General features: G+C 35.8%; 1 protein-coding gene across 3 annotated transcripts in view; it reads right to left on the bottom strand.

Moving 5' to 3' along the window:
- The window catches only part of Exoc4 (exocyst complex component 4), a 669,227-nt gene that overhangs the window by 620,921 nt on the left and 35,785 nt on the right, over positions 1 to 12,521 (bottom strand). For all 3 annotated transcript variants that reach the window (XM_048340247.1, XM_048340248.1, XM_048340249.1), the window contains exon 3: positions 10,570 to 10,764. In XM_048340247.1, coding sequence (XP_048196204.1) covers positions 10,570 to 10,764 — 195 coding nt within the window. The remainder of the gene's footprint in view (positions 1 to 10,569; positions 10,765 to 12,521) is intronic.

Here is a 12,521-nt window from a genome sequence, read left to right as displayed (position 1 = left end):
TCCTGACTTGAGTATTAATCTTGATCAAGAGCATTCCTCCTACACAACAATATAGATATATATGCATTAGTAACAGAGGCACAGACTGGAAATGCTGCTCAATATAAACAAGCCCAAGACTCCTTCCTGCCTTTTCTTTTTCCTGGCACTAGGTAATGTTGATGACAATGGTGCCTACACCATTTTAAATTTGTACAATGCTGTATATTTAACAAAGCACTTTTTCCACACAAAAGCTCACTTTCAGTCTCATAAACATTTAATAATGTAAATATATGTCTATCTTCTTTACAAATAAGGACACTGAAAAACAGAGAAAGAACATAATTATCTAAGATCACACTGGTGAATTGTTGAATCAAAGCTAGAACATCTTACATTTAAATCCATTTTGCTTCCACTTCTCCAAAATGCACATAGCCACCATTTGCCAATTCATAAATTTGGGCGCTAATTTATGAAAACCCTACAATGAGTAAGAGGAGGACAAACAGTAAAGAACCAAGAATCAGATCATCAAGATGACAGCTCTAGGAGTTCCAAGTCATGCAACCAAACCTTCAGAGTCATCTAGCTGAACTGTTAAGCAAAGCTTATTTTGACAAGTAATCAGAATTAAAACCAAGTACTAACCATTCTGTGCAATACAGAATGGCAATAAAGCACCTTCAAAGTCAAGCACCAGTGGCTCAAGTCTGTAATCCTAGCTACTCAGGAGGCTGAGATCTGAGGATCATGGTTCAAAGCCAGATCAGGCAGAAAAGTCTACCATAAATAAATTACTGAGAAAAAGCCAGAAGAAGCACTGTGGCTCAAGTGGTTGAACACTAGCCTTGCCCCACGTTCAAACCCCAGGATCAGCACAGGAAAATATTCAAGCAATATTTCTACCCAAAAGTGAATATCATTATGTGTGTCATACACAAATACTTGATGTCCAACAACTCAGAGATAGTATTCAATAAAGACAAGGACAATGAGTCTGGCTCCATTGTACAGGACAAGCTAAAGTCTACCCCAACAATTCCAAATTTCCCTGCACACTGGCATCACCTAGAGACTCAAAATTTACTGAAGTCAGTGTTCCACCTTCAGAGATTTTTATTTAGTAAGTCTGTGATGTGGTCTAGGCTTCAGAATTCTTGAAAGATCCCCTAATGTGCAGTTTGGAAATCACTGCCCTACAGCCAAGCAAGCTAAATGAAAATTGCTAAACTTTATTAGGTTTAGTGCAATAAAACAGAATTTCTATTGGCTTTAAATTAAGAGGCAAATGAATAGTAAATAAAACAGCAAAATAAAAGAGTAGAAAAACTAATGACATACACAGGTATCCATCAAACAGCCTAGTTTTTAGAAACTTCAGACTTCAAAAACAAATACGAATTTAAAAAAGGCTTTGAATAGCATGAAAAATAGTTCCTACAGAGCTCTGCACTCTTAATCTGTAAGATAAAAATAAAGCTGGCACAAACCTACTCTGTTAATGTAGGACACAAACCCAAGGTTTAATAACTTTCCTTTTTATTAATTCATTTTAACCAGATGATCAGATTTAAGTGTGAGGGAATAAGGGGATTCAAAACCATACTCCTTTACCCCTAGTCCTCCCAGTCTGCTTTCTAATTTCAGGTTTCCACATTATACTTACCATGAGTCAATGTTTATTTGCTCACCATCTGTCTCTCCCTACTATCATATATGTTCCTTAAAGGTTAAGCCCACTTTTGTAGAAAACATCTACCAATAACAGAAGTGATCAAAAATGCCAAATCATTTCTCCACTCTTCAAAATATGTACCATTCTTTCTTTATTGGATGCATTAAAGATTCATAACTGGAATATATAAAGAACTTAAAACAAATAACAAAAAATCCATTTTAAAAACAAGTAAATGATTAACAAATGCACACTTCTGAAAAGGGATCATTCAGGGGTGGGTTACAGATGAATTCAAACCATAGTATTTCTTTAGTATGTGTGAGGCCCTGGGTTCCATACCCTATACCACAAAAGAAGATAAATAAAGAGAGGGGAGAGGAGGGTATTCAAAGTCCACAAATTTATGAAAAATGCTCAACATTAACAATTACAGAAATAAACCAAGACCACAATATCACTCATCTAGTTATAATAGCTATTATCAAAAAAGACAGAAAAAGAAAAGCACTGGTGAGGACACAAAGAGGGAATTCTTACACATAATTGATATGCTTACACATGGTTTTTGGTGAACCGTTTCCTCAGAAGCCTAAAAATAAGCCCGATGTGATGGTGTGCAACTATATTTCTGGCTACTCAGGAGGCTGAAGCAAGAGGATCACTGAAATCCAGGAGCTCAAGACAAGCCTTGAGCAACATACGGAGACTATTAAACCAATGAGGTTCAGCATATCAAAGAAAGATACTTCCTTGTTCATATTCATCCATAAAAGCGTTGATGTACTATCATTTGCAGCAAAATGAATGGAACTGGAGAATATTATCTTAAATGAAACAAATCACAGAAAGACAAATGTCATCTTTTTTCTCATATGTGGATACAAAAAGTCAGTCTGAAAACAGAAGACGTGGGGCTGTGGATATGGCCTAGTGGCAAGAGTGCTTGCCTCGTATACATGAAGACCTGGGTTCAATTCCCCAATACCACGTATACAGAAAAGTGCCAGAAGTGGCGCTGTGGCTCAAGTGGCAGAGTGCTAGCCTTGAGCAAAAAGAAGCCAAGGATAGTGCTCAGGCCCTGAGTCCAAGGCCCAGGACTGGCAAAAAAATAAAAAATAAAAAAAATGAAAACAGAAGAGGTTACTAGACGCTGGGAAGTGTGAAGGGAGAAGAATATTGGGCAACAATACTAACATACAGTTGTAAGAAGTTCTAGAGGGGCTGGGAATATGGCCTAGTGGCAAGAGTGCTTGCCTCCTACACATGAAGCTCTCGGTTCGATTCCCCAGCACCACATATATGGAAAATGGCCAGAAGGGGTGCTGTGGCTCAGGTGGCAGAGTGCTAGCCTTGAGTGGGAAGAAGCCAGGGAAGGTACTCAGGCCCTGAGTCCAAGGCCCAGGACTGGCCAAAAAAAAAAAAAAGAAGAAGTTCTAGAGGTCAACAACACAAAGAAGTTACTAGGGTTTACAATAACCTAATATGTGCTTTTATGCATGACTATAATATATGCATATATTCATGTATACCCTTAAGATAGGAACTCAAAAGCTCCAAATACACAGTAATAAGATAAAAATACTATTTACCTGACTTGATGAGTATACATCATATACATGTATTGTTATATCACAATGTACCTCATAAATGTGTACAATTATGATAATCAAGTAAGTGAGGGGCTGGGAATATGGCCAAATGGCAAGAGCGCTTGCCTCGTACACATGAAGCCCTGGGTTTGATTACTCAGCACCACATATATAGAAAAGGGCAGATGTGATGCAGTGGCTCAAGTGGAAGAATACTAGCCTTGAGCAGAAAGAAGCCAGGGACAGTGCTCAGGCCCTGAGTTCAAGCCCCAGGACTGACAAAAAAAAAAAAGAAGAAGAAAAAAAAGTATGTGAAAAAATGTTAAAACAGAAATGCTAACACATCTTATTTGATCATTATACATTTTACATAATATATGTATGTATAATAATCACACTGTATGTCATAAACATGTACAATTAAAATAATCTTTCACATAATATATGTATGTATAATAATCACACTGTATGTCATAAACATGTACAATTAAAATAATCTTTCACATAATATATGTATGTATAATAATCACACTGTATGTCATAAACATGTACAATTAAAATAATCTTTCACATAATATATGTATGTATAATAATCACACTGTATGTCATAAACATGTACAATTAAAATAATCTTTTAAGTGCTAAACTAGAAAGGAAGTCAAGAACACTTAACCTACTCTTATTTCACCTCTCTTATTTGCTTAAATAAGTCTATCTACAGAGCAGTTTTCAAGATTATAACATTGAAGTTATTTCCATATCCTTTCTAACAGTGCCAATAAAAATAAACAAAGTACAAAATTTCAAAGAATCTACCATGTATAGTGCAAATACTTTTATGTATGGTTCAATATCTCCTTTAATCCTTTCAATTACCTTTGGAGGTATATAATTATATTGTTCTTCACCCCAAATGTCAGCAAATATAAACAATAAGCTATGAGTTAATTCAGCTAGTTAAGAGAGTCAAAGCTGGGGTTCTAGCATAGGGCTACTCAAACTCAAAGAAAGATCCTTGCTGACATTCTCAACCTTCAATGTGATCCAATAATCTTGTGAACTGAAAATACTACAAATGCACTTATTCTTATTGCAGAATTCTATTCAACTAAATAGCTGCTATACTCTCTTTATCCTAGATATGTCCCATTTTCAAGGTGTAAGTCAAATAATTCTCTCAGAAAAGCACTCTGAGATGCACTGGAAAGAAGGCAGCTAGATAAATATAAGTTATTATTACAATTATCATAATCATCCTTCTCTGACTACTCTGATATGGATTCTTTCTTAAGACCTATATATAAAGACAAAATGATTAAAAAGACATTCAAAATCTCTGTAATCTCAAGAAGGCTTAGCAATAAAAAAAAAAGTATTTTAGTTTACAAGTCTTGTGACTGTCAGCTAAAGTGCTTCAAAACTACTCACACCAGCTTGGTTTCTACTGATTGAATGCAATTATGAATTGACTTCTATGGGCTGATAAATCAGAACTTGTATAAGTGGTTTTCAGAGCTCTCTTGTGCAATTTAGTATGATGCAGACTTCTACACACAAATTTTCCCTGGGAAAAAGTTTATAAAAATATTAACTATCATGAAATACCTTCCCGGTTAGCTCATGCCACTGGGAAGAAGCAGCTATTCTAATATTAATAATTCTTCCAAGAATTAATCAGTCATTGTACATTAGAACCAGCAGCTGGAGTGTTTTGAGTGATAATGAAACCTGTAACAAGGCATCTTCAGCCGTCGTTTCAAGACAATAAGGGAATTAAAATTTCAATTTAAATGCAGAGGTTTGAAACACGCTTCACTGGCAAAATTACTTCAATTAATGTGAGTGGAATACAAAGGATAGACTGCAGAAATGTGATGCAGCAACCAGAAATTATGTCATTAATGTGCTTGCATCAACCCAGCACAATGACTGCAAAGGTCTAATTTAAACCATACATATCACAAAGCTACAGGCTACAATATTAATCAAGTCTCTGATTTCAATGTGACGGATACAGGCTTCTTGTTGGATCACTTTTAGCCTTTCATAAGCCAACAGCAGCTGTTTACCTTGCAGAAGAAAACAAAAGGCCAGGCCTATTTGCAGACATTCCCAGTCATGACAATTTAATTATTTTATGCAATGCTAAGGTTATCATATCAAAAGAAGAAATAAATATTCCCACCTAGAAGACAATAGCTACTAGACCAGCCTGACGGTGAATCAGGATAGCAAGAACGGGTCACCACTGATTTATATACTCTGGGTTTATTAACCAATACTGAGTAGGGATCAAATTACTACATATCTGAATCTGCACCTGCCCTAAGATGAAAATGCAAAATTTTCTGACAAACATATCCAAAGGAATTAGGGGGATGGGGGGCCTAAAAGACTAGATCGCTTTGTCTTTACTTTCCTAAGATGCACTTTAGCAAAGATTTCCTTTTGGGTCCTCAAGATTACTTAAGTAGATCTTACCTCTAATATCACATAGCCATGGGGAAAGAAAATGTGATTTTTTTATATATATCAATTCCAGTGAGAGGGTAATTGTTCACCCTACTCTTCACTCTTACATAGAAAGGAGCAAGAGAATACTTACAACCTTTTAGGTACACTTTAAATCCTACCTCTATAAAATCTTTGGAATTGAGATAGACAAATCATCATTTGTTTGGGACTTCAACTTCCCAGATCATGCAAACAATCTACTCAACTGTAAAATGGCAAAGATGTAAGAAATCTCTCTCTTTCTCTCTCTCTCTTTCTCTTTCTCTCTCTCTCTCTCTTTCTCTCTCATGGATTTTTGTAAGAATTAAATGAGTCAACAAATGTCACATACTTAAAATGGTATCAGCACATAATAAATGTTGTTCATTTATATATTATCCATAAAAGGGATGAGAGGACTCATGAGAGAACTTGGTCATTTAAAAAGAAAAAGATGGCATGAAGAATTTCAATGAAAGCTGTTGATCAGTAGGGGGTTGGAGGAGCAGAGAAAAAGCAATAGAGAGGGTTGTTCTGATTAAAATTGAATAAAGGCACATTCAAATACCATGATAAAACCCCTTGGTAAAATTAATATACACTAATGAAAAAATGACAGGCTGTGTTGAAAGGTAGTATCATGGGGGTCTAGGGGCAAACAGAAAAGCTTAAATGAGATGAGGGTCAGAAAAGGGTAGGGGGCAAAGGAGAAGAGCGCGGCAAAGGCCCTCAGTTTGGCTAGGACACATTGTAAGCATAGCTTAGGATGTCACATTGTAAGCATAGCTAGGATGTCACAAAGAAACTCCTCACTTGTATAGTTAATGTCAGCTAAAAAGATAAACTGTGTGACAGGATGACACTGGTCAAGGTGCATTGTATTCATAAGCTGCTTTGTTATATGGAAACTCCTTTGTACAACTACTTAAATATAATAAACAATTTTTTAATTTGTGGAAAGAAAAGAAAAGCAAAAGCAAAAGCAAAAATACAAAGCAGTGCTCCTGGGAAAGAAATAGCTTTTTCTTCACATGCTAGTAGTAAAGGTTCACATAGTTACACATTTAGCTAATGATTTGTAAACTCAATGTGATCTACACTAAGGTAGGTAAAGGCAGAAAAAAAATAGTTAAGACACAACTCCTACACTGAATGACCTACCACATAAATAAAGCAACTGTATTACTATGAGAAAAGGTAGCTTATGAAAATATAAGGGAAAGCATCTGGGTATAAAAGACAAATATTAGGAATCAGCCCAAGGAAATAAATAGTCAATTGAAAGAGAAAAGCCTAATACAATCTTATAAGCCAGCAATAACTAGAAACTGCAATTATTAAATATGAGCTATTATTTTTAAAGCCCACAAAAAAGTGATATCCATATTAAATCCAATTAAATATATGTACTACCTCTAAGGAACAGATCCCTAAATTTATCAAAGAACATGAATGAGAGCTTAGCTTAGTTTGCGTGAGGCATATCCTGTCCACTTACAGGAAGCTAATATTGCCAACATAGTGATTCTCTCAAATGCAATGAAAATCCTATCATGCGTGTTGTGGAATTTAACAAACTAAAACCAAAACTACTGTGGAAAAGTAAAATGCCAAGAAAAACATCTTTACCTCCTATCAAGATATAAACTCATAGTAATTAAAGTAGCATGGTTTTGGTATATAAATGAATCCAACTGAACAAAATAAAAAACCTGGAAATAGATTCATACATATGTAAACACTTGGAATGTGAGAAATGACATTATAAATCAACGGAAAAAAGGATTCAATAACCATTCTGAGCCAACTGGCTACAAAATTGAAAAATATTTTTCCCCCCCACTGGGTGTCAATGACTTAACCCTGTAACCCCAGCTACTTAGGACACTCAGATCCAGAAAAGTGAGGTTGAAGGCCACTCACAGCAGAAAAATCTATGAGACCCTGTCTCCAAAATAACCAACAAAAAAGCAGGATTAGAGGCAGGGCTCAAGTGGTAGACTGCCGGCTAAGCAAGTAAGCTAAGCAAGTAAAAGGCCCTGAGTTCAAATAAAAAGTTTTCTTTTTCCCCCTTTTTCTTTCTCTTTGCCTTGTCTTTTGTAAAGAAAAAGGTAAAATTAGATCTCTAGTTCATATCATATAAAAAATGGACTTCAATAGATTACAGAAGAAAACAATAGATTCTCAACTGGGATTAAAATTTTTTCTCAAAGCAAAAACAATGCAACATAAAAAAAATTCCACTGAATTACAATGAAAAGTGTACCAAGAGAGACCATAAACAAAGTAAAAACATAAAGCATCAATTGTAAGAAAATACTTGTAAATCTATCTAGCAGACAAGGAATTATTAATAGTAGTAATACATAAACAACTACAAATAGTTAAAAAAAAAAAAAGGGAATAAAACTGCTGGCAAATATACATGACAGAAGTACCCTTCCTCCCCATTCTTCCTCACAGTGCCCCAACATGATTTCAGCTAGAACTGATGATCACAGTTCCTAACTGCCTCAAGCCAATCCTAGATCTAGGGATTTTTTTTTAAATTTTTATTGTCAATGCGATGTACAGAGGGGATACAGCTATGTACACAAGGGAGTGGGTACATTTCTTGACAAACTTGTTACCTCCTCCCTCATTTTTCTCCCACCTTTCCTCCTCCCCAGTCCCCCCCCCCACACACCAGTTGTACAGCTGGTTTACTACATATTGTCTTATAAGTACTGCTGTTGCATTGGTTCGCCTTTTACCCTTTGTCTCACCGTTTTGATGTCCCCCTTCCTTTCCCTGATTTAGACAAACATATATACAATACCAAGGGTGTTTTTAATTAACAAAACAAAATTTTTAAGAAGACTCTTTCCCTTTGAAAAATAAATCTGCAATTAAAACCTAGATTTTTTTTAACTAGGAAAAAGGAAGATATTTTCTTCTACTATGCTGAAGACAGAAAACAAACACAGCCTATACTATACAGCTTCTTCTCCAAGACCTAATGCTTTCCCTACATCTGGGAAAGACCAGACTACAGGACAAGGATGAAGACACAGAGGAAACATGTAAGTGGCACTCACATTCCTGTCTATTTATGTGTCAAGAAGTTTTCTTCCCTAACCTTTACTGAAAGCTTGGTCCCCAGTCTGTGGCACTTTTGGAAAATCATGGATGATGGAACCTTTAGGTGGTGGGGCCTAATAGAAGAGAGTTAAGCCACTGGGGGCATGCCTTTGAAGACATGTCATGATCTCAGCCTCTTCCTGTCTCTTTACTTCCTGCCCACCATATGGTGAGTTGCCTTCTCTACCACATGCTCTCACTGTGAAATATTGCCTCACCAGACGCTAACAGCAAAGAGCCCATGGAACCATGAACCAAAACAAAACCTTTCCTCCTTATAAGTTGATTTCCTTCAGGTATCTATTATACTGGTGAAGAGCTAACTAACACAACTAGAGTCAAAGTTCCCTAAATACTGAAACTATTTAATAAAGTTCTGAAAAAGAATATTTAAGTAAATAAATTAGCCCTTACATAATAAAACCATAATATAAAAATCTGGAATACTAAGATTAATATGATTAAATAAATAGAAATGCATGTTAGCAACCTATTGGTAGTTACAAGCAAGCACATTCCAAAATATCATTCTCCGAATAAACATATAAATGTTATATAAATATGTATAAATCATATCTATTCTGATTTCTGGATATTAATAGTTCAGCACAAATATGCAGAAATCAACACTAAAACTGAAAAGTAAACTAATTTCCGTCAAACAACTTTAAGTCATATTAAGTAAAATTACTATTCACCTGAAACAAAAGGCTGGAAACAACCAATTATTTTGCTACTCCCTAAACAGGCCATTATTACCCTATTTCCATCTGTCTATAGAAACTGACCACTGAGAGTTGGAAAAACCAGGATACTACAGTGCTTCTTACCCTTTGGCTACCCAATTCCTTAAAAATGTCTTATGTAAGGTACTTGGCAAACTTCTTGGAAATCTGAATTAATTAGAACCACAGCATTTAACTTGTGTCTCCAATACCCTTCAGTGTTTTTACCAGTGCTAGAACCAATCTAATTTGGTGAAACAACGATAAAGGGCTTTGCAGCATTTAGAGAAGAAAACAGTTTAAACACATTCTAATACAGCTGGGACTTCTGCAGTCCTTGTCTACTGGAATGAGATGAAAGTGAGCATGTATAAAGTGCAGAATGGGGAGCAAGACAGCATGGGCTCTCTTTAGGTACCAAAATGTGTATTTCAATTCATCTGCTTGACACTCACCACTAATTGCAACCTTCTAGGAACGTTCACTAATTCAAAAAGTAGACCCAATGGACTTAATAAAAAGTAGGTTGTAAAGTTCTCTTGCTCAACCAAGATACTTCTATGATTCTTTATTTAATCCATTTTCTTTCTTATCAATTGAAAAGAACAAAGCTATCATGCAAGAATAACTTCAAAAAACTGTGAGATACCTACTTTATAAATCTTCAGATTATTCAAATCATGTAGACTTCATCCTTTAAAAACACTTCTCATTACATTCCAATACGACTGAAGTATTGGTTCTTTCCGCTATATTTCTAACCACTCGTTCCAAAGTCAGACAAGACATAATTAATAACTACCTACCATTTCAAATACAGCAATTAAGAAGAAGTATCTTCCATAAGGACTTGGGAGTCCCAGAGGACTGTTTATTGTGCTATATGTATTACAGGATTAAGAGGGAACAACAAAAAAAGAGAGTGTCTTTGTCTTTGCATCTTAGCAGAAGTGGCCCTTCACACAGACTGTTCCCTTACCAGCATATCTGTGGCACTGAGATAGTGCTTGCTGGCCATGCACTGTTCCAGCTTCTGAGGCACTTGCTTGATGTTCTCAATTTCATCCAGCAGGTTCAAGACATATTTATGTTCAATTCCTTCAATCCACAGTTTCCGAAGTTCATCCCGTTTGCAGTGTAACAGCATCTTGCATGAAAGCAGATTCTCTTTCACCTACAATAAAGCAGATTGAGTTTGGGGTCAGTTTGCAATCTTAGCAGCCTAAACTCATAATTTGCTTAGCATTCTTAATTGGCCCTACTATATGTAACAGTTTCTAATACCTACTCCCATTTACTTCCCTTAGTTGGTCTGCTTGAAAAATTCTAATTTTGGTTCTGGCACTGACTCACTTGAGTGCATTTCTACCTCTCTGTGCCTGTAGTTTCTCTTCCATGAAATGAGGAAACTGTTCCTAACATGCCTTTGAGTGGACTCACAAATAATTACTAAGTATACAAAGAACTCCACATAAACATTTAATAAATGTAAAGCTCCAGATAGCTATAAAGCTTCACGTGAAAGTTAATATATTTAAGAGGAGAATTATGGTTCTGAAAGTACAAAGCTATTATTATTTCCCCAATCCCCCTGGCAGATGTCCTATTCAACTGATAAGCCACTTGGTCCATGCTTCTAGCTCTAGAACTCTAGGAAAAGTTGACGAGCAAGGATCAGAGCACTTTTCTCAACTGACTACAACAAAAATAACCCAGTTATCTAAAAAGGGTACATTCAGAGTTACCTCAAAATAGGACTTTGAACAACAGATATTAAATAAGACAATCTGGGCAGACAAATCTGAAAGATTCTTGTCTCTAGTTAATCAGTAAAAAGTCAGAAGTGGAGGTGTGACTCAAGTGGTAGAGTGCCAGCACTGAGCAGAAAAAACTGAGCAAGTGTAAGGCCCTAACTTCAAGCTCAAGTACTGGCATTGGGGGAAACGGGAATACTTAGAGGGAAAAACTAGAACAATAAAAGATAGTTTCTCTGAATTATTGGAATTGGGAATAGGGTAGTATGAGATAAAGAAATCCTCGTTTTATTATCACTTGTGGTTTATTGGACTTTAAGCATATCTCCCAAGCCATGCCAAGATTCCAGTGGAGGTACTGATCTCTAGGTCAAGAATTCAGATACTAAATTTAATGCATTTTAAATCTTAGTTAAAATCTGTTAGCATTTGTTTTCTAGTATTGTACTTCTATCATCTCAGTTCTATAATTCTCAGCATTTTCCTACGTGAATGGTTACTATGAAAACAGATAAAACTAAACTTTATGTCATACAACACTCAACTAGGCTCTTGATCAAGAAAGCAAGGGATAAACTTACAAAGTGTCAATAAAACTTGGCAAACTGCTGTATGATTGGCAAAGGACCACTATGGAATTTCACACTAGCATAAAAAAATAAGCTCATTTCTTATTTTTGCTCACTATAGGAAAGCAAAGTAAAAGGTAGAATTTTTTTATGGAAGATACATTGGCATACGGCTATGGAGGAAATGAGCATCATCAAAATTATTTCCTTAACAGAGATAATGAGGTCGCAGACAGGAGAATCTACAACACTTTTTATTACTAAGTTGTCTTGAGGGTATATATTTTTTTATTAAAAGCTACAGTTATGAAATGATATTCTAAAACTTGGGAGATAGGGTCACTAACAGAAAAGAAACAAAGAATCTCAAAAATACTATGCCAAATAAAAGAAGCTAGATAAAGCTAGATGCTCATAGCATTAGAATCCAAATTAGTCACCACTTGAGCCACTTGTAGAAGAGACGTCATTGGTGGTAGAGAGCAGGAGGAGGCTAGGTATAAAGGTGAATCACTTAGTTTTAGCACTAAGGAGGCTGAGGCAGGAGTTTCCCAAATGAAAGACCTACATGTGATATTTAGCAAAACTCTTTCTCAGTCTGAAAAAAT

This window comes from Perognathus longimembris, chromosome 2, assembly GCF_023159225.1.
Source record: "Perognathus longimembris pacificus isolate PPM17 chromosome 2, ASM2315922v1, whole genome shotgun sequence".
Lineage (NCBI taxonomy): Eukaryota > Metazoa > Chordata > Mammalia > Rodentia > Heteromyidae > Perognathus > Perognathus longimembris.
The sequence above is the reverse complement of the archived record's forward strand: the minus strand, read 5'-3'. Positions and strand labels throughout refer to the sequence as shown.